The sequence below is a fragment of the Cynocephalus volans genome, chromosome 2 (genome assembly GCF_027409185.1).
Source record: "Cynocephalus volans isolate mCynVol1 chromosome 2, mCynVol1.pri, whole genome shotgun sequence".
Lineage (NCBI taxonomy): Eukaryota > Metazoa > Chordata > Mammalia > Dermoptera > Cynocephalidae > Cynocephalus > Cynocephalus volans.
In genome coordinates, this window is record NC_084461.1 from 150872896 (window position 1) to 150895036 (window position 22141).

At 42.8% G+C, this 22141-nt stretch overlaps 1 protein-coding gene across 1 annotated transcript in view; it reads left to right on the forward strand.

The window, feature by feature from the left end:
* DOCK2 (dedicator of cytokinesis 2) overlaps positions 1-22141 on the forward strand; it is a 396194-nt gene that overhangs the window by 299393 nt on the left and 74660 nt on the right. Inside the window, exons 28-30 of the mRNA XM_063087676.1 lie at positions 6976-7074; positions 9613-9707; positions 21073-21151. Of these exons, the coding sequence (XP_062943746.1) occupies positions 6976-7074; positions 9613-9707; positions 21073-21151 (273 nt within the window). The remainder of the gene's footprint in view (positions 1-6975; positions 7075-9612; positions 9708-21072; positions 21152-22141) is intronic.

Genomic DNA, 22141 nt, shown 5'->3' on the forward strand with positions numbered 1-22141 from the left:
GTCTGTTCTCTCAAGAGTAGTTCCTTCCCCACTCTATCTCTATCCTATTGCTTTGTCTATTTCCTGAGTAGCACCTATCACTGTCTAAAATGATCTTGCTTATGTATTCACTAGTTTAAGGTGTGTACCAGTCCTTGGCCCTCCCCAACTGGGATGCAAGTTTCTTAAGGACAAAACTTTTGTTAACCTGGTTTACAGCTATATCCCCAACACCTAGAACCATGCCTGCTGGCACATAGTAGAAGCTCAAGAAATATTCATTGAATTAAGGAATGTTCAAAAGAATTATCTCACTCTGGCTTGATGGAATATAATTTAAGATGGGGGTATGCTCAGAGACAGGACAAAAATTCCTTAACTTTTCAGACTTTGTGGAGAGTGGTCCCTATAACACTCATGTAGATATGGGGAATTCTATAATAAATTCAATCTCTCATCTAACAAATATTTATTGAGCTCATACAATGTGTAAGTTCAATTTTAAATTCTGGCAATACAGCAATGAATAAATGGGTGCAATCTCTGCCCAGGTGGAGTTTCTAGTGCCACTAAGGGAGACGTGGTGGATATGAGAAGAATGCAGGTTTTGAAGGCAGACAGACCCAGATTTTAATCACTGTGCCACTACATACTAAATGTCTGTCTAGGCAAGCTGACTGACCTCTGTGCTTTTCACTTTCCTTATCTGTAAAATGGGCACAAAGCTGACCTTGTGAGATTGTAAAGAGGATTCAGTGAGATGATGATTGTAGGGCCCTGGACACAAGAAAAGAATAAATGAAATTTGCTCTCCTCCTACCTCCCCTTGTGATTAAACATGCCATTATATCCTTTAGAAAACTTAAAGTGATCTCACACCACAGAGCCACAAGCACAGGCTCCAACCAGAATCAGAAGGTGTTAGTTTCAAAGGAAGAGTGTGTGACAAATTCAAGCTCTTCTTCTAGCCTTGATTCAAAGTAGCCTTGCTATCCCTCCCCTCCTGCTCCTTGTCAGTGAGGATAGCTCTCTGAGGAGACACCTTGCTTGTGGTTCTGGCCCTAGTTTGTTCTCAATATCTGATGCATCATTAGTGCTCACCGTGTCAGGCAGGGGTGACACAGCTATCTTCACTGGAGGGGACGTGTTGTGCAGACGGAACCTGTCAGGGCACATCCAGAGTACACAGCATCTGAGTGGCACCTTTCTGTTTTCCTGTGATATTGTGCCTTTGACCTGAAGCAGATCACACAAACTTCCTGGATCTGTGCCCACCAAGAAGGTTTCCCATAAAGGAAGGTGACTTGGTTCACTCTATCGCACAGCAGGATCACCTGGGTAACCAAAGAATGTCACTACATACAAAGACAGGCACCTCCTCAGGCCAAACAGCTGGAGGACTAAGTTTTTGATGAAGGGAGTTGTATTTCATGCACTTGAACAATTTGGGCACTGTTGTCATTTTCCTACCTGCTAGCAACTGTCCCCAAATAAAAGAAATCTCCCATCATGCTCTGCTCCAAGAGACACACACTCAGTTTACTAAACAGCTGGACATTAGGCATGTTGTTAACCAAAGGCATATTCGGAGTCAAACAGCATTGTTTGTCTCAAGCTGTGATTGGGAGCACTTGATATATCCACAGACGATCACAGGTAGACAGAGTCATCATTTCCTCTGTCTAGGTCAGGAATTCTAATTAGCTAATCTGCATAGTTCCTCTGGACCTCAACAAGACATTAATAAAAATAGCTGGTATTTATTGAAGGCTTTCTACATTCTAAATTCTTTACACATATTAATTTACTCCTCGCTATAACCATGTGAAGTAAAAAATATTTTTATCCTCTTTTACAGATGAGGCAACTGAGGCACAAGACTCTGGTCAAGGTCACAGATTGTTAAGAGATAGAGCTGAGATTTGAACTCAGGCTATCTGGCTTGTAGGCCCCTACTCTTAGACTCCACATCTCTATATTCTAGTAGAACCAGATGTATACTCTCGAGAGCATGACCTTATCTCTTCTGCTCACTGCTGTGCCCCTGGCACCTAGCACAGTGCCCAGAACTTGGTGGTTGCTAAGACAGAATGCACACCTTTGGTTCCCCCAAAGATTGCTCCAAATTACATCTCTGAGCTGCCTGACAAAGCTCAGTGATGAACTGTTTTTGCTGACACCATAGCCTCCCACCTCCAGCCCTGTGTCCACCATACAGACAGCGTCAATTTCATCCAAGAATAAAATCTGTTATATAACTGCATGGCAGACATGGGGTGAATAGAGAAGCAACCTGAGAGTGGCATTTGGCCACTCAGACTCTAAAGGATGGCCCATAGAAAGAACTTTTCATCTCGCCATGAGCCTCCTTCATCATGCAAACTTTCCTTCATCTCCTCTCCTTGGTGCTTTCTATATTTTATTTTATTTTGGTTGTGCACATTATTTGAAGTTACTATAGCAACGTGTCACCAGCTGGTATCACATAGTAATGTTAGCATTTAGGTAGCAAGCTCCTGAAGTTGGCTGTTCCCCTCCCTCTGGGATCTCATCACTCCCACTAATGTTAGGTGAGTGGGGGATGCATCTCCATGCCCCTCTCCCCTATTTTGCTTGTTCTCCAAGGCAAGGCAAACTGATAACCTCTTCCTCAGTTTACTCGGCACTGCAGGGGTCCTGGCTCTGTGTGTGTGTATGTGTAGGTGTGTTTGCATTAGAGGTTGTTAGATATGTTTAAGTTGAATGTTGTGCACCAAAACTATTGGCATTATCAATATGATGATGGTGATGATGATGTTTTTTAGTGCAAAGGAGTGAAATGATTTGGTGAGGGCTACTCCTGACTGCATTCACTTACTATCCCAGCTAATTAATTCTGATCACACAATATTGGGTCTCTCTTTTTCTCTCTTGCCATCACACAGGGAAGAGACCCTGACTGTTTTCCTTTGGAGCTTCAGTTCTCTCCCAGGTGTGCAAGACCTACTTACTGATGGGCTGAATTAATTAAGAGGATTGATTGTCTTGGATTGCTGAAGAGGGTTCTATATGGCAAATAAGCCCTGCCACTCAAGGCATTAAGTAGCCCCTCATCAGCCAAGTGCCTGTGATGATTGTACTTATTTTTACACGTTTGACCTAGTTTCAAACCGTGTCTCTTCATGCTGTGATTCATTAGCCACATTTTAAACCACCCCAATCAGAGTGAGGTGACTCTGACTGGTTTGTACCAGAGTCTCAGATACAATTTCTCTCCAGAATGTAATATGCAAGTCTCCCTGGGATTCTGTTTTTAAGAAGCAATTTCCCATCCAGGCACCCGGCATGCTGCTTGGGTATGGATGAGTGGCTGCTTCATGCCTTGGTAGTAAATATATGTCGATTACAGAATTTCTGCCAGAGATGGGAAGAGGGGATTCTCGCTAGCCTGGACTGCAGGGGATCCCTCACGCCTCTGTCCCCCATGCAGTTGCAGGCTTCTCCAGGTTGCTGATAGGGCTGGGAGTTTGAGCTTCTACGCTGTAAAGTTTGAGCAACATCAGTGTTACAGCTGTCTTAGTTGCTAGGGCAAAATGCAGCCTGATCATCCCACCTCCCCCCCCCACACACACAATTCCTGTATCTCCTGAAAATTTAAGACATGGTGGATGTAAAAGGGAAGGGGGCAAGACACAATTGCCATTTCAAAGGTACTACTGAAAAAAGGATACGCATCAGTAAAACGTAATGTTATTCCATCTTTCTATCATTCTGTGACAAAGTGGTTTTTTTCTTTTCTTTTCTTTTTTTAATTTAAATGACAGAGAGGAGCCTTTCCTGGATATGAATCTGCCACTGGTGTCTCGCTCCATTTCAGGTATCAATCAGTCACATCACTGTGATTTCCGACAGATCCGATACCAAAATAGGCTAGACACCATAGTAGAAAAAAAGGATGCTTCCAGTTGGAAGTAAAACACTGTCATTTTTCATCAACAGCCAAATGCAGATAACTTGTCCAAACTTCAGTCACATTGCACTACAAATCGTACTGAAAAGCACCCAGCTGAGTTTTTCTATGTGATACTTAGGATGAAGAAATTAACAAGCTGGTAAAAGTAATTTTGATTGATTGGTGAACTATAACACACTGACCAACTCCTAATAAAAAGATAATGGTTTCTTACATAAAATAGTCACTCTCCCTAGATGGGGACTAGAATCCCACTCCCTTTTTCTTTTCTTTTAAAATGAAGAATGGAAGTTTCTCTAAACAGGGCTTAAGATAATGCAGCCTTTTCAAGGCAGTTTTAGGCAACTTGAGATCCGAGTTTTGGTTTTTGCTTTTTTTCTCCCCTTCGAATTCAAATCAAGGCATTGGAAATAACAAGCATTCCATCTCTATGCATTTGGGGCAGCCTGCGGTTCTGACAATGGTGGCTTTTCCCCTAACACACTTACAAGCTCACAATCTCAGTACTCATTTAAACCAAAGCTTTTAAAGTCAACTATCATCCAAGAGATGATAGCATTTTCTCTTAGAGGATCATCGATCATAAAAAATAAAATCTGCCCACATTTCTTACCTTGAAGCAGTGGAATTACCTGCAGAGGATGTCTCCCCTTCCTTGCACAGTGAGCCAGGCTTTGACCAGCAGCAGAATTACTCCAAAAAAAGCAGTAATAAGTCCTTTATTTTGTAATTTTCACTGTTTATATGCAAGAAGTGTAGTGGGTCTGCTCACGTAGGAATAAATAAAAAGCCGAACAAACTGCACGGCAGCTACCATGTGAAAAGAAAAGACCTCTAGTGGCCACAGGCTGAATTCTTTAAAGAAGGGAGAGAGAAAAAGGGAGTAGAGGAAACACACACTCCTGTGCACGTGCACACACACACAAACCCACATGCACACACCCCTTAAACTCTCAAACTCTAAGATTTCTCCTTTCTTGCATTTGGACTGGCCAGATGTATGAACAAAAATAAAGCTCATTCTTGATTTAACTGGGACTTGGTTGTGTTAGCAGTGATGGTGGTGTTCTGCCTGGTTTGAAAGGGATAATTTCACAAACTCACCACCACCCCCTGGGGGCCTGAGCAGGAGACAGGATTTTACTTTCTGAATCTTCCAGGAAGTGTGACCCGTTGTAGAGGCTACAGGTTCCCCATCAACAGAGTGTCCTTGGCCATTGCTCCTGAGTATCCCAGCTTTGCGCTCTCTGCCGGATGTGCATGTTTTCTAAACATTTATGGTGTATGAGTGTGGTGGTCACTAGTAGGCAGGCCAGCTTCCTAGGCATGTGACCTGCATAGTTGTACAAGGCCATGTGCTTAGAAGGGCCCGTGGCTGTTTTGAAATTCTGAATATAATTTTAAGCAAAGGTCCTGCATTTTTGTTTTGTTCCGGGCTCCTCAAATTGCACAATCGGTCCTGCAGACAGGCAAATCACACTATCCCTGACTTCCTAATTGAAAAGAACCTGGAAGCAAATGAGCATTTATATCTACTCTTGGGAATGTGAACTTGAGGAACATCCGTTTCCCAAAAGGCTTCCTATGGAGGAATTTAGAAGGGGCTTCCTGGGGTCATCAAGGCTGTTTCTCTACCACTGCGACTGATTGTAAACCTGGGAGGAGAGATATATATGTGTGTATGTATATATGTGTGTATGTATATATGCATATATGTATGTGTATATATACGTATGTGTATATATATATGCATATATATGTGTGTGTGTGTATATATATATCATATATAATATTTGTTGTCTTTTTAACAAAAGAGCTTTTTTTAAAAAATAAAGGCAGCAGTTTGTGATACCAACCCCCTTTTATTTTTTGGTTCAAACATAATACTTGCAGGCCCACCTCTCTGGTGTGTGTCATATTCTACCCTCTTTACCAGTGGGGGTCTCTGTGTCACCCCAGCCAGGTCATCTTCCACAAGCCTGTCCTGGATCAGACACAGTGGCACTTTCTTTGGCCCAGGTGGCAGCCCCAGTGGAATCTTGCAAGAGACAACCGAGAGGGGCTTCTCACCCCTGGTGGATTCGTGCTTCCTTTGTCAGGTTTCAGAATAGATCTCCCTAAGTGCTGCTTGCAGATGTTAGCAGAAACAGAAAATGCACCCTGATACAGACTCATAAAATACGGGAGAGAAAAAGCAGAAAAGGCTCTGCTGATGTCTTCTGGTGCATGAAAGGGCATGGTTCTCGCTGCTCCCTGGGATCCTTCTACATCTACCTCCTGTCCAAGTCCCCACCTTGATTTCCCTCTTGTCTGAATCCTTCTAATACATGGTCTGCTTCACAGATCAAGGATCATGTACTTTTTCCCTCATGGATGTTAATCTTGCTTTCCCAACTAGATCACAAACTCACAAGAGCAACAGCTATCTCATTTCTTTTATCCTCCACAGCCCTCTACATGTGCCGGCCGGTAGGTCCTGGGTTCTCTCTCTGGTTGATCTATGGTGCTCCAACAACTGATCACTCTGCGGAGAACGTTAATGCATTTCAAGGTGCTATAGGAGCCATCTGATCCTTTTGATACTCCTGTGAGGGTAGATATGAATGGATTATTGTCCCGCTTTACAGATGAAACAACTGGATCTTACACATATAAAATTATTAATCGGAAAATGAAACTGTCTCCAGGATCTTGATATAGGCTGGATCTCCCAACACCAAGGCAGTGCTCTTTTCCTAGTGTACAAGCAGCAGTAGAGGTGATGGACCAGGTCTTTTTATATCTGGAACTCTTATTACAGTCCCAGGCACATAAGAGGTATTCAATAAATGCTTTTTTGATGACTAAGCCATAAGCAGACATCTCCTCATAGGAAATCTTGTATGCTGATCTGATAAGGAGAGATTCTCCATCTTCAAAGGGACTTTTTAATACTTGCCTGGGATGGTTGGGTGTTTTCTAGTTTGAAATCAAGGAAATGGAGAAGATGAATCTCGTGGCCCTCATGCCCACTAGTTCATGGTATTTTTCTTTATTTCTTGCAGAGTCACTTTGTGGCATGTATGACAGCCATACTAGACCAGATGGGCGATCAGCACTATTCCTTTTACATTGAAACCTTCCAGACCAGCTCTGAACTTGTGGTGAGTCTGCAGGATGCTGGGGGCTGATGGGGGACAGCATATCATACTCTTGGTTCTCATGAGTGTAGGGCAAGAAGGTCTCCCCACAGATCTTGAGTATGTGTGTGTTCGTGTGCAAGTTATCAACGTGCATGTCTGATCTTTTATTTCTTGTATACCTACCCTCTGGAATATGTCTTCAGTTCATGTCAGCAATGAGACCTGAATATCTACCACATAATCTAGATATGGCTTAACAAATATTTGTTGATGAATTATGGACATTTGGAGGCTTAAGAACATGAGTGTTGGAGTCACACAGTCTTGAGTTTGAATCCAGGATGTTTCACTGGCTAGCTGTGTGACCATGGGTAAGATAACCTCTCTTAAGCCTCAGTTCTCTCATCTGCAAAGTGGGGACAATATCATGTATGTCACAGGGTTAGGAAGGAGTTACATGAGAGCACAGTAACTCTCACAGAGTAAGCACCCGGTGAAAGATGTCATTATACTATAAAAACAAATGTGTGGAGGACATTAGCCCCTGAGCCCTCTTCTCCTTCTAGCCCATCAGGACTCATTTGGTATAGCACAGTCAGCCTGTGGCCTGTGGCTCACACCTCTGCAGCAGAAGATTTTGTCATCATAGAGCACAGCTGGGGCTGTCCCCTCCTGGGGTGTAGCTGAGCACCCTTTGCCTTCAGCATGGTGGCCTGTGTCGCTGTCTCCTTACTTCTGCCAGATTCAGGTATCCTGCTGCTGGGAGCTCATTCTCAACTCTCCTTGGAGAGACCGAGGGCACCAGAATTGGACAGCCTCAGAAAGTGGCCCCTAAAAGGACAATCATTAAGAAGTCATGCTCTGCCCCTTCAACCATTCAGCGGTGAGACATCCTCCTCACTGGAGTAGGATTGGCAAGATTTGAAACCTTTTTCTGAATATGCAAAAAGTAAGATAAAAGGAAGGCTAAATAACCCAGGTTCCCCACCCCTCAAGTCCTCTAGTCTTGGAACATGGAAATAGAAAAACTGGATTCCTAAGTTTTGATCTTCTGTGGAAGGAAAGGTTTCTGGGAAAAAAGGTAGGAAAGATAATTCTTACTTACTGAAGATACACATTTTGTTATATAACCCTCACAACAGTATGGCGTAGGTGTTAGGAGTCACATTATACAAGTCAACAATCTGCTTGCTCAAGGCCCCATCACTAGTACACAGCAGAGGTAGGATTTAAACTTGGCTCTAACTCTTACATTACGCTACATCTTCTCACTCAGAAGCTGCGTTTTCCATCTATGAGCCAGAAACCTTCTCTATTCCCACGGGAAGATGTGCCTGTGATAATATCCACAGCTCCCCAGGTGTGAGTGGTAGTATTATTCATTCATTATTATTCAAGAATGAATAATAATACTCAGCATTGCCATCATCAAGCATTTAGTGAGTATTTGCAAGGGGCCAGGCTCTGTGGTAAGCATCTTAGATACAGTGTACACTTAATCCTCACAAGTAACCCATTGAGGTAGATATTGCCCCATTCTGCTGATGTGGAAACTGGAACTTAGAGCACTGAGGTGATTTTTCTTGGAAACAAAGATTACTGGAAAGGAATCAATGTCATTTCCAGAATTTTGCTATTTAGCGTAAAACAGTCATTTTCAAATTATGTTCCTCCTAGCCTCACTATCCGCTAACACACACACACACACACACACACACACACTCAACAAGAGCTATTCTGCTTCTATGTGTTTTATACACTGGGTTCCAGGTGAGATTTTCTTTGAACAAAGAATTCTGCTGTTAAAATAATTTGAAAACCACTGGCTTCAGGAAAGAACTCTGAACAGGATTCTGGTGGATTTTAAATTTTACCTAAAGCATTCAGGTGGTATTTCATTACCTCCAGCTCAAGAGGGTCCCAGTGCCAGTGGTTCTGGTCTCTGGTATCTGAATCTGTCTTTAATTTGTGTGTTCCAAAGATGGAGAACAAGTTTGCCCACTGTAAAATCTGATGAAGTGTGTTGAAGTCCACTTTGAGCCTCTTCAAAGGAGAGGAAAAGAGTCCCTGTCATTCTGCTTCCTCTGAAATCTGCTCATGTGTGTGTGCATGATGTATGAATTCACTCTGCTTTCAGCACTGCTAATTAGATGTTTATTTTAATAATAGTTTGTTTGCTCAATGACCCGAGATGCTTTCATACAGTGTAGATTATCTCCTTCTCAAATACATATTTGGGAAGATGATTATAAAATTGTCACATCAATGAATACATTTACTGCTCTATCCTCAAAGGCAGAATGAATACTCCTTCATTTTGAGAGTGTTTTTGCATTCCATATTTGTGCTCCAATGATATTTGTGAAACAGTTTCCCTGTAGCCACTTTTACACTTCCATTCAATATCTGCTGCTATTAACTTAATGAAAGGTGTTGCCCCTTTCTTTTCTGTCTCTTCAAAAATAATAAAGAAAAAAGTTAAAGAGCCAAGGCATCTGGGCACTTTCAGTCAGTTCCTATAAAAGACGATAACAGGCATGTTTCGCTTTACTATTTCAGGACTTCTTGATGGAGACCTTCATCATGTTCAAGGACCTCATTGGGAAGAATGTGTACCCTGTAGACTGGATGGCCATGAGTATGGTTCAGAACAGGTGAGCTGCTGCCGCTTCCAAAAAGCCATCTCACCCACCATTCACTTTACACATCACTGGGAGAGATGAGGTGGGGCTAGTTTCTCCCTGGTGAAAAGAAATCAAAGAAATCAAACACATCCTTAATTTTCACATTTAAATTGAAGGAAGAACTCCTCACCAATCTTGAAGCTATTCAAAAAGTCCTCCCCACCTTCTCCATTCTTTAAATCCCAAATAGAATGTATATCTTGTCTTTGAAGGTTTCCTTAAATTCTAAAGACAGGAGGGCTTGGGAAAGCATTTTTAAAAATTATATTATTTTAAAAATCTATTAAAAATAATAAAATATATTCTGGGACATAATGATAAAATAAGTTTAGGAAACATTGGATGAAACAGCTTTGAACAGGTTTCTGTGCTGGACTTCTCAGAACTTTTAATATATTAACATGATTTTCAAAGAGGATTTGTGATATAGCGTTTCACACATTTATTGGCCTGTGGAACCATTTGGTGCATCTGTGTGTGTGTTTATATGTATAATGCCTATTAACATCTCATAGAGTATCAGCATAACCCAAGTATAAGTCAGATCCCACACAGCTCAGTAAAACATGAGAAAAAAGTAACTCTAAACAATTTCAGTATTTACAGCTATATCTCTATTATCATTTCACCAAAGTGAAATCCAAATGATAGCACTCAGCAATATTTTCTAATATACCCTTTCTCCATTTCCTCTGGCTTTTAATATCTTTCAACCTATGGCTTCCCTAAGTCTTTCTCAGAACCTTCTTCTCAAATTCTATCTATAAATTCCTTTAAAACAGCACCTTCTTGGCTTCTCTATTTACTTTCTCTCTGCCTTTCCTTTGGCTTCTTATATTGGTTTTAGGACCTTTCCATGGAAAGCCTTTTATTTCATACCAGCTTCTAGTTTTACCTCCCTTCTACCCACTATCCTTGTTCTAGAGCACAAAAACTGAACATTGGCTGGCAAAGACAGATCCCTGGAGAGCAGAATAAAGAGGGAAGTTGAAGAGGCAAAAGCAGAATTCTCTTTGGTAGCAGGGAAAGAGGAAAGACTATAAACATTATATATTATGTATTAATAATTTTGTTATTGGATACAGTCTGAGAATTTCTATCTCATATATGCCAAAGAGCTGACTCCAATCTCGGATGGCCTCCACACTTACCTTTCAGTCTTCTGAAAAGTAGTTCTTCTACTACCTGGATGCCTAAGAGCCCAGCCATGTGACTATAGAGATACCCTTGTCTGCAGTGTCCTTAGAGCCAGCTATAGGGGCTGATGGAGGGGAAGAGGAATTTGTCAAGGCAGAAAGCAGGGTCTGTCTGTGCATCTTTGCTTATGGTAGGAAGAGGAAAATCAGCCCAGCAACACAGTGTCAGGGAGCATTCTCAGCCTGGGCTAAGCTTGCCCTGATTCTTCCTGTTCACAGCACAAGGGTAGGAGGCTGGCTTTTGCAATGATTACAGTGCTGGTGAGAATTAGGCCCAGGCCACATCGGGGGCCAGAGGCAGGTCCCTTCCCAGCCCTATGAATGGGCCAGCTTCCTGGGCATGAGGCCTGTGCAGTTGCATAGAACTCCATGCTCTGAAGGGCCCCATGCTTCATTTAGTGCTCCAGTGCCTGTTATCTTGTAGTTCTTAATTTTTGAACAAAGGGACTCATGTTTTCATTGTGCACTGAGCCTCACAAATCTCGTAGCTGGTCTTACCTTATGTCAATGTTCAATCCTGGAGGTAACAGCCACCTCCTAAAATGCACGTGGGCACCTTCACTGTTTGCCAGCTGGTCAATTACCTCTTGAGGTTTTGCCAGGTTACATGTAGCACTTGGGAGATGTAACAGTCCTCCTTTTCTTCTCACCCTACATTTCACCCTTCTCACCCTTCTCACCCTAAATTTCAGATACACTCAGCTTCTCACTTCTACCTACTTTTTCATCTTCCTGTGACTTTGCATAAACTAAGGCTCTGCTTGAATGTCTCTCCTCCCTTCTAAACCATACTCAACAAGAAAGCATTTGTTCTAGTCTGTTTTGTGTTGCTATAACAGAATTACCTGAGACTGGGTAATTTATGTTTTAATCCATTTAGTGTTGCTATAACAGAATTACCTGAGACTGGGTAATTTATAAAGAAGAGAGGTTTATTTGGCTTACGATTCTGGGACAGCCGCATCTGGCGTGGGCCTCAGGCTGCTTCTACTCATTGTGGAAAGTGGCAGGCAGCTGGTGGGTACAAGCAGATCACATGGCGAGTGGAAGCAAGAGAGAGAGAGAGAAGGTGCCAGGGTTTTTTTAAGCAACGAGCTCTCACGGGAACTAATAGAACAAGACCTCACTCATTACTCCCCCCTCCCCCAGGGAGAACATTAATCCATTCATGAGGGATCCGCTCCCATGACTCAGTTTCCAACACTGCCACATTGGGGATCAGATCTCCACATGAGTTTTGGAGGGGACAACACATCCAAACTCCATCAGCATCCTTCAAATTCTTAACATGTAACCCTTACTTTATGGATCCTTCTAGGACTCCCTTATGTAGAAGGATATGTTCCCTCCTCTGTGTCTGCAGACATGCCCCTAGTTTAGCACTTAGTCACCGCCTATAATTATCTCTCCATATGACTGTTTCTGCCACTAGATAATGAGTTTCTTGAGGGTAAGCACTATGTTTGATTTATCTCTGTGTTTCCAGATCCTAGTACACAGCCTGACATTTGTAAATATGTATAATGAACACTGTGTATCCAAAAGTTGCTCATTTATTAGGATGTTTAATGAAATTCAACTCAAATTTGCCTAAGCATAAAGAGAATTTATTGACTCAGATAACAAAAGAACCCAGAGAAATGGCTTCAGGCATGGATGTATCTAGGTGCTCAAACAGTGAATTAGGGAATCTGTGTCTCTGTTTCTGCTTTTTCTCTATTGGTTTCATTCTCAGGCAGATACTCTCTTTATTGTGGGAAAAATGGACTCTAGGAGTTGCAGATACTTTTGTCTTGCTGGATTTGCAACCCCAATAGAAAGGAAAAATCTTCCTTTTCAATAGATATAGCAAAATTACTTAGGCTAATTTTCAAAGGTCTGGCTTAGACTACGTGCCTATCCTTAAAATTTTGTGTCCTAAAAAGAAATGTGCTGTTAAGCTGGGCTTAGATTTTATGAAGCACTTTTGGAACTGGGGGTGGTGCAGTCAGTTTTATCCAAACCACAAAGTCTGGGAGCAAGGGGAAAGGTAGAGGGTTTAGTTCTTCAAAGGAAAATCTAGGAGTTGTTACCAGTAAGAGGAATAGACGATGAGCAGGCAAATGTATAGACATCCACCACTGATACAGGCTCGGGGAAAAGGCAGCCCTGACCAGGCCAGAAGCTTCTCCTTCTGAGCTCCCATGCAGTCATTATGGAAACACCTGCTGATCCTCGTGGGAGTGCTTTGGAGGAACGTCCCCTCCTGAAATCCCAGCTTGCCCCCAGAGATGATACGATAATCCTTGTTTCTTCATACCTAGAAAATTAGAATATAATTTTCTAAGGGACCTAAGCAAGTAGAATTGTCTCCTAAATAGAAACATTTGTATCTCTTAAAGATCAGCTGAGTACTTAAACCATTACTTTAAAAATATATTTAAAAAAATGTTAGATGCAGAAACACAGACTCCTTAGCTCTGCCACCTGCTCTTTCTCATGAAGTAATTTAACCTCTTAAAGTATAAGTTTCCCAACCTGTAAAATGGGGATGAAGATCATCTCCTTTCATGGAAGTTTAGTGTGTGTGTGGGAGGATGGAATGAGCTATTTCTTAGCACAGTGGTGCCTGGTATCTAGGGGGATCTCAACAAATGACAGCATCGCCATCAGAACGTGATGACAGCAACACTTAGCATTGGACTAGAGAAACATATGCTAATGTCAACCAGAGAAAATGACTATTTTATTCTTCTTGCAAGCACATAACTTAATTTTTAGATGTTCTTCATCTTCTGGCCACAACGATCCCCTGTATTTATGAAACACTTGAATTTTTTTCACTTTTCTTGTATATTTTGATCTTATAATAGCTAACATTTATTATGCACCTAGATCCATCACTATTGTAAATGCTTTGCATGTATTAGCTCATTTAATCCTCACAACAACATCCAACTATTGTAATCCGCATTTTATGTATGAGGAAGCTGAGGCACAGGATGGATAAGTCGCTTACTCAATGTTGCATTGCTAATACAGAGAAGCCATTCCATCAGAGTCCATGTTCTTAAGCTCTGTCGCTTCACTCTGTGAAATAGTGAGACTGGTATAATTAAGTGCATTGCACAGACATACAAACTGAAGCCCAAAGAGGTGAAACGACTCATCGAGGTCATGTAGCTAATTAGTGGAAAATTTGGACAAACATAACATGACCATGACTTAACTCAGACCGGTATTCCCCAGAACACCATTTTCTTTTTTCCAAAAATATGCAACTCATTCATGAGGCCAAGGCAAGCTTTACTTGTCAGTTAGTCTGGGTGTTGCAAGTAACTTTCTTTCCTTCTTTTCTTCTCTCTTCTCTTCTCTTCTCTCCCTTCCTTTCTCCCTATTATATATACATTATAATTTGCCTGTTTTTATATTTTTTCTATTATCACTTGTAATTTATGTACATATGCATTAATCATCTATTATTTATTTAACTGTGTGTTGGAGAGAGTGGAGTTTTCCAGAGCTGAGTGTCTCTCCAGCTGCGTACTGTTTGTGCATGCAGACGTAGTGACACATCTACTGCAAGAAATACTTCCTGTTAGAGCATTTTTCTTTTTGGTAAGATGTACCATTCAGTAAGATCTGATTCATGTGACATGATAAATTTTTAAATGATCGAGTTCTTTATAATGTCATTAAATTAACAAAATTATGCCTGAGAACCTCTCCTTCCCCTCTTCCATCTGCACCTTGATCTGGAATCCAATATTTTCAGGGGACTTGGAGGTTCGTACACATTCCTAAAGCTTCTCTAAAAGCAATCAGCCAACAAGTATTTATTAAGTGTCCTGGGCATCTAGCACTCTAGGAAGTGAACAGGCCCATGTAAGCTATGGACCCAGAAGGCAAGAGGGCTTCTAGGCTAGCTGGGGAGACAGTAAATATGTCCACGGAAATAGGACAAAGTGCTTCAGTCGCTGTCATGAGTTCAGAGCCCAGAGACAGCACAGAGAAGACTTATGACTGCCTGGGTTAATATCCTGTCTTCACCATTGAATAGTTGTATGACCTCAGGCAAGTTACTTAACCACTCTGAACTCAGTTTTCCTCACTGTAAAATGGGGGTAATAACAGTACCTATCACAAAGGATTTTTGTGGGAAGTAAAGTGTATGCATAAAGTAATTAGAACCATGTTTGGCACATAGCAGGCACTTCATAAATGTTAGTTATTATTTCTACTTTTACATTCCTATGGTGTGGGTATATCCAAAGTACTTCAAAGAAGAGGTAAATCTGGGCTGGATCTTGTCTACTTTTATCAGTGACATATTTCAAGGTCTCATATTGTCTCAAGCACATAATGGGCACATGGTGGGGTCACAGTTCTTGATCCTAGGAAGTTGAGTGGGGCAGCCTCAGCAATCATATGGTGGTGTTGTTAGTGTGCTGGTAAATCACTGACACCCACTTTCCCTCCCTCCCACCTACCTTACTTTGTAGTGACTACTCCTTTTATGAGTCCCTACTTCCTCCAGTTCACATCACTCAGAGAGAGAAGCCTCTCATGGTTTCTTTAACCAGCACAGCTCACCTAGTCCTGATGTCCCACTAGCTGCAGGATTCCAGATTCTGGGAGCCTGCTGCATCCCTAACTGGAATCCCAAATTATGCCGGAGGTGTCGGGGATGCTTGAGGTGAGCTATGCCCTGATGCCAAGCTGGAATATTCTGACTCGCTCTGCCCTCTTGGTGCGTGGAGCATTTTGTGTGTTGTGAGGGAATCAGCTTACAGGCTCAAGGAGAATGGATATCTCAGTGTCTCAAGGGGAGAAATAAGAGCTCCCATCCCCAGGGCTACTCTTTCATTCCCATCTTCAAGTTTTGACCAGCAGATCAGCTACATCCCATGAACCATAGGGGAAAGGGGATTAGGGTTCAGAAAGGTCCTCTTCTTCCCTTGGTGATTCTCAATGGGAAGGGCATGCTCACCTCCTCCTGTTTTCTCTTTTAGTCACAATATACAACCTGTGGGCATGGGAAGGTGCTGTGTTGTCATGGTATTATTAGCCTCAGATCCTCCTGCCCCAGAGTGATGAGGCCTCTGTGGGCAGTTAAGGATAATGATAACAATGACAGCTGACATTTACTGAGGACTTCCGTGTGCTGCGACACTGGGTCGCCGGCTTCATTTACTGCATCTCATTTAATCTTCACACATGTTCATTTTCCAGCTGGGGCAATTGAGATTCACAGAGGTCAAGGCCGCAGCTCAGAAGAGTGGCAGGTGGAAAGTTGAGCCAGGCGAGCTTGCTCTAGCATCCTCAGGAGTCTGTGTGTACCTCCATTTCTGGATCCAGGCCAAGGAGTGGTGCACGTGGTTTATAGGGGCTTACTCGGGAGGCAAAACCTAAGGACTCTGGCTGCCTCCTATAACAAGTAGGAAGCTAGGGATGCATGCCAGCAGCCCCAGTAAGACCTCACAGCGAGCAGTTTTCAGGACACTAACCCTGAGTTTGCTCCTCTTTCTTCCAGCTTCTTCCTCCTCATGTTAGCTTCTCTGTTTCCCTGCTCTATTGCATATGCTCTGGTTCCTCTCAGAATCATCTGCTTGTGGCTTCTACTCAGGTCCCAGGCTCATTGCATTCTCCCTGGCTGTCCTGCTTTTGGACTGCCTGAAAGGACTGGATCTACTCTTGCCCAGGTGTGGGTGCCCCCATTGGGCAGTACTACCTACAGACGACCCATGAGCTGCTGGCCAGCCTTGGAAGACGGCCTTGAATCAAGTGCTGGCCCCAGGCCCAGTCAGCTGTGAGTGGGCAGCGCAATTGGATGGACAAATATGAAGGGACTCTGTGCATGTTGGGCATGAGTAGGAGCATGCCAGTGCACAAAGTTCATGACAGGCTGACCTTCAAAGGAGCCAGTGATTCCTTCTGGTTAATCACAGAGGCTTCAGAGAAAGTCAAACCTGAGATTGGGTCTAGACTCACTGCTTATTAGCTGTGTGAATGTGGGGAAATTATTTGATCTTTCCAAGGCCTTTTCTCTTCTGTTAAATGAATGTAACAATAGCACCTACCTTGGTTTGCAGAATTAAATGAAATAGTGTCTGTAGAGCACTTAGCACAAGGCATAGGAATGAGAACTATTGATACTTCCATCATTGTTATTATTAATAAAGTGAGCTCATAGGTTGGATTGAACAGAATTACAGAGATCTCCCTGTGGACAGAATGGCATAGTGGTTGAATGACTAGATTCTGAAGGCAGTGTATCTTTCTTTAAATCCTGATTCTGTGTGTACCGGTTGGGTTATTGGGAAAGTTTCTTAAATTCACATGTCTAAAATTGAAACAATATCTAACTCAGAGATGTAAGGGGAGGAAAGAGAGAGAGAGAAAGAGAGAGAGAGAGAGAGAGGGGAAAGGGGGAAAGGGAAGGAAAGGAAAGGATGAGGATGAATCCATGCAAAGAACTTAACACAGAGCCTGGCACATATCTGATGACTGTTACTTGTTACTGTTGTGCTAGTTACTACTCTCATACAGCCTGCCAAGCATTGAGAATGAGATGCAGGAAGTGTTAGGTTGAGATTTGATAATGAACTTTGTTTTCAGCAATTCAATTTCGTTGTTGAGAGCAACAGACAGTTGAGGGTGTTTTCTTTCATCCCACTTCACCGTATTAGTACTTAGCCTTTAAGTACAATTTAAAAAAAAATAAAAGAAAGAAAGAAAGAAAAATGAGAAGAAAAGGCATACTTTTCCAAACCCAAACCAAAATTAAGTGATATTGTGATTCCCAGTGTATGGCTGTGGAAGAATACAGAGAGAGGGAGGAACCTTGATTTACCTGCCAGCAAGCCCCATCATCAGCTAGGGCTGATCAATTCCTGGTCACTGGACTCTGAGAGCCGGAGACTGGGTTAGTCTGACAAGCAAAATAATGACTGTTACTGAAAGCACTGATAGATTTGTGGCTGCTGAGAATGTATAAAACGCCTCATTTTGATATCCTGATCGAGATTCTGAATTGTTTACACGTAATATGACAGCCACTCAATGCGTTTCCATTTGAGGAATCAGATAACTAATCTTTAAGGAGAAAATATAGATGTTGTTTCAAAGGCATATTAGCAAATGACATAATAGCAAGGCCAAAGAAATCTTGCTTTTTGACATTCTGATGGGGTGGTGGATTTTGTGGGATTTTTATTCCTGTCTTTGCTTGGCCCTGCCTGCCTCAAAGCTGGCCGATAACTGCTCCTTGTCCTCTGTCTGTCTCTCTTGCTGTCGGCTCCTGCCCTTGGAAGAAGAATGAAGCAATCCAAAAGGGGTCAAAGCAACCATAGCTACTGTGTTACTGTGGTCACTGTGTGTCGGGCACTAATGCTCAACACTTACACAGTTACCCATTAAACCCTGCAGCAGCCCTGTGAAAGAGATCCTATTGCTGCTGCATGGAGGAATGGAGACTTCACAGGTGATATTAATATGTCCCAAATCCACACAGCTGGACAGGGGCAGAGCCGTCACATCTAATTGTGTGTTTGTGTGAGAGAGAGAGTGTGTGTGTGTGTCTACAAATCCTGTGAGTCCAATACCAGGATATACTACCTTCTTTGTTCAACAAACATTTAAGTGTTTAATGAACACTTGGCTCGACATTCTTGACCAGCAGTGCCCAATGTAGCAAATGCTCTAGGTACCCTTCTGCACTCTTGGCCACTCAAATATACCTGCAGCTTTGGTGGATATTTCCCACACATCCTGAGAGTTTCCTACTTTCTTTCTTGGGGCTTCCTCTGCTGCAGAATGCTCGTCCTACCTGCAGAGGAATCCGGAAGTACCAGGGACTTACTGCCCATAGGAGCGACTTTCAACCAGTGAGGGGCTAGTGTTACTGGATAGACAGCCCAGCTTCTTTGCCTCTTGGGAGGGGACATTTCTGATGTGCACATGAGTTCTGTAAAGTCTCTTAGAGCAGAATTGAACCCCAATTGTTGCTCACAATAATCTGCTCATCAGCACTTCCTTTTTGGTTTCCCACTATGTCTCAGGCAGGCCAAATAGGCATTTTTCCTAGACCAGCCACTCGGTGTAGAAATAGTTGACTGACTGCTGTTAATCAAAAATAATAGACAGTGGTATCGGTAAGATCTGGTTCCTGCTCCCTAAGATTTTACAAACACACACACGCAAGGACACTTCACCATAGTCAGATGTGTTGCAGTTGGGAGACTACTGCAAAAACCCAGGAGAGAAATGACAATGGCTTGGTTCAGGGCAGTGGCAGTGGAGTGATGTGAAGTAATTGAATTTTGGGTGTATGTTGAAAGTAATTCTAAGAGGATGTGCTGACAGGCCAGGTGTAGAATATGAGAGAAAGACAAAGGTCGAGGACATTACCAAAGTTGTTGTTGGGTTTTTTTTTTCCCTCTGAGCAATTGGAAGAATGAAGTTGTCCTTCCTTCACTTAGATGAGATGGCTACAGAAACTCCTAATACCAGGGGAGGGCAGGTATTAGGAGTTTAGTTTTTGACATGTTATTTGAGATGCCTACTGTTCATCCATGTAGGGATATAGAGTAGAGCTGGAATACAGCTGGTGTTTAGGGGCAAGGCCAGGGATAGAGACATAAATTTGGGAGACAAAGTCATGTGGATTGGAGAGTACATGAGATCATAGAGGGATCCCCAGGGAAGTATAGTCTCCTGGAAGAGCCAGATGTTACTGAGTCATACAAATAAATCATTCTAGTCATAATGAATGCCGGGAAAAGAAATTGCATTGAGCATCTTTTAGGGACACAAAGATGCAGCATACCCTGCCCTAAAGAAGCTCACAGTCTAAAAGGGGAGTTGCAGCTGCATTGAGACAGCTAGAATATTAAGTGTGGTAATAAGAGGGTACAGGAAATGATCTCAGAGATTGACAGGTGGTGGCAGTCACTTAAGGCTAAGGAGAATGATGGAAGACTTTGTGAAGGAGGAGGCTTTTGATCTGGATCATGAAGGATGGGCAGCATTTTGGCCTTCAGAGATTAGAAGGAGAGGGGCATTCTGTGCAAAGAAAGAACACAGCCAGGCACTCAGGAAACAAGCAGAAGCACAGGGGAAGAGTGAGAAGTAAGCCCAGAAAAGAAGGTTGGGGTCCAATTATAAAAGTAGTGACTGTCAAGAGGAAAAGTTAGGGCTTATCCTGTGGACAGTGGGGGGCCACTGATGTCAGTGATTGGCAGGGTTGGAGCTGTCCCTTGGAGAAGGTGCTCTTGAAGATGAAGGGGCAAGAGATAGGAGGCTGCAAGACCAGTCAGTAGGGCTTGGCAGGGAGGAAGAAGAAGAGGTGGACAGAAAGACATTCAAGATGAAATGCAATCTGACAATAGGTACTAAAATGTTAAATGTGCATAACACATGACCAATACGATGACTTGGAGGAGAAGACTGGAGAAGAGGTGCATATAGGAGGTACAGAATGTACACAAAAGAATGATCATTAGAACAGTTTATAACAGAAAAAAAAACTGAGAAACAGAAGAAAGCTCCATCAATAAGAGGAGGATTAAATAAACTGTGATCCATCCTTACAGTGGAATGTGGTTCAGTGGTTAAAAAGGATGATGTATATCTGCATTCATTGGCATGAAGGGAGCACACAGTTTACTGTTGAGTAAAAAAGAAAGGCTGCAAAACAGCATTTACCATAGAACACCATTTATCAAAATGATATTATTAAAATATCATTCGTTTGTACGTGTTTAAGGAGACCATTGAAATATCAAAAAGTGGGTGACAGTTTTCTCTAGATGATAGAGTTTGGTGGTACATTGTTTATTTCCTTGTTTTGGGATGGGGTAATTTCTCTTTAGATCCTTTTTGATGGCAAGAATTTTCTGCCATAAGCTTGTAATATCTTAAACATAAGATGATTCAAATTTTTAAAGAGAAGTCAAATGGATAGTTCTGAGTTCCTGCACAGCAGACATAGCCCCAGGCTAGGAAGTGAGCTGTTGGTAATCTGCATTAGCTGATCTCTCCAAATCAGCATTTGGTCACTGAGCCCCTCCCTGAGGGAAGAGACTTTCCATCCTGCCTGCATAAGAGAAAGGATCCTGAGGGAGCATGCTCAGATGGTTTGGTAACCTTCTCTCTTCCAGGGTTTTCCTGAGAGCTATCAACAAGTTTGCAGAAATCATGAACCAGAAGTTCCTGGAACACACGAACTTTGAGTTCCAGGTGAGTGTGAGGCACCACAGCTGCCCCAGGAGCTGCCTAGGGCTGCACTGGCGTCTGGGGCTGTTTGCTCCATCAGACACCCCAAAGCACATGGAAGGTGTGCCGGGATCTCTGGGGATTTCCACAGAGTGTGTGGGTGGGGAGGGATGTTCCTGGGCTTTGCAACCAGTCATCACCTGAGAGCATATGCAAATGTGGCCATTTGATGGGTCTGGTGCTAATGAGGAGACATTCATTCATTGTTAGAATGGGCACCACCTTTTAAAAACATAATCACATTTTTTTATTTGTCTATTTATTGGAGACAAAAAAACAGCCAGTCACAGACACTAAAAAGTGATTAACAGTAAAGCTCACAAGTACATCTCTGTGGCTTCTTGATGGCTCCAAAAGTCATTTTCAGTGCTTAGCCAAGACCTGGGGCCTCTGAGAGATTCTGGGGCCTAAAAGCATCTCACTGGGGCTCATGGAGTGACACACCTGCCCCAGGTCCAGGCCCAAGAAGAACCAACTCATCAAAGCCTTATGGGAAAGTCCAGATTGCTGCCTGTGGCTGGAGATGTGAGAGAGAAGGCCCGCAAAGGGGATCCCCTCCAGGGAACTACCTGACCCCCAGGACCTCTTGTAGTGAGGGCTTGAGGAGTAGAAGTCTCTGAGCCCAGGGAACTGGGGCGATAGTGTATTCTGCCTGCTCATCTGAAGTGTTCAGTTTCTAGCTGGGCTTTGGCCTCTCACCAGCTCACCAACTTCAAGCAAGCCCAGGACTGTATCCGTGCCTCAGGTGATTCATCTGTAAAGTGCCTGTTAACAACAACTACCCTTTCTACTTCATAAGATTTTTCCAGAACCAGAATGTGACAGGGGGCTTGCTGGGAAAATTCACTTGTAGGGTCCCACCAGTTTCCGTTCAAATACTTCCTCCACAAAGAGATGTTCCCCTGCCTGACTCCTTTCTGAGGATCCCCCACCCACCTCATGGTCATTATGCAT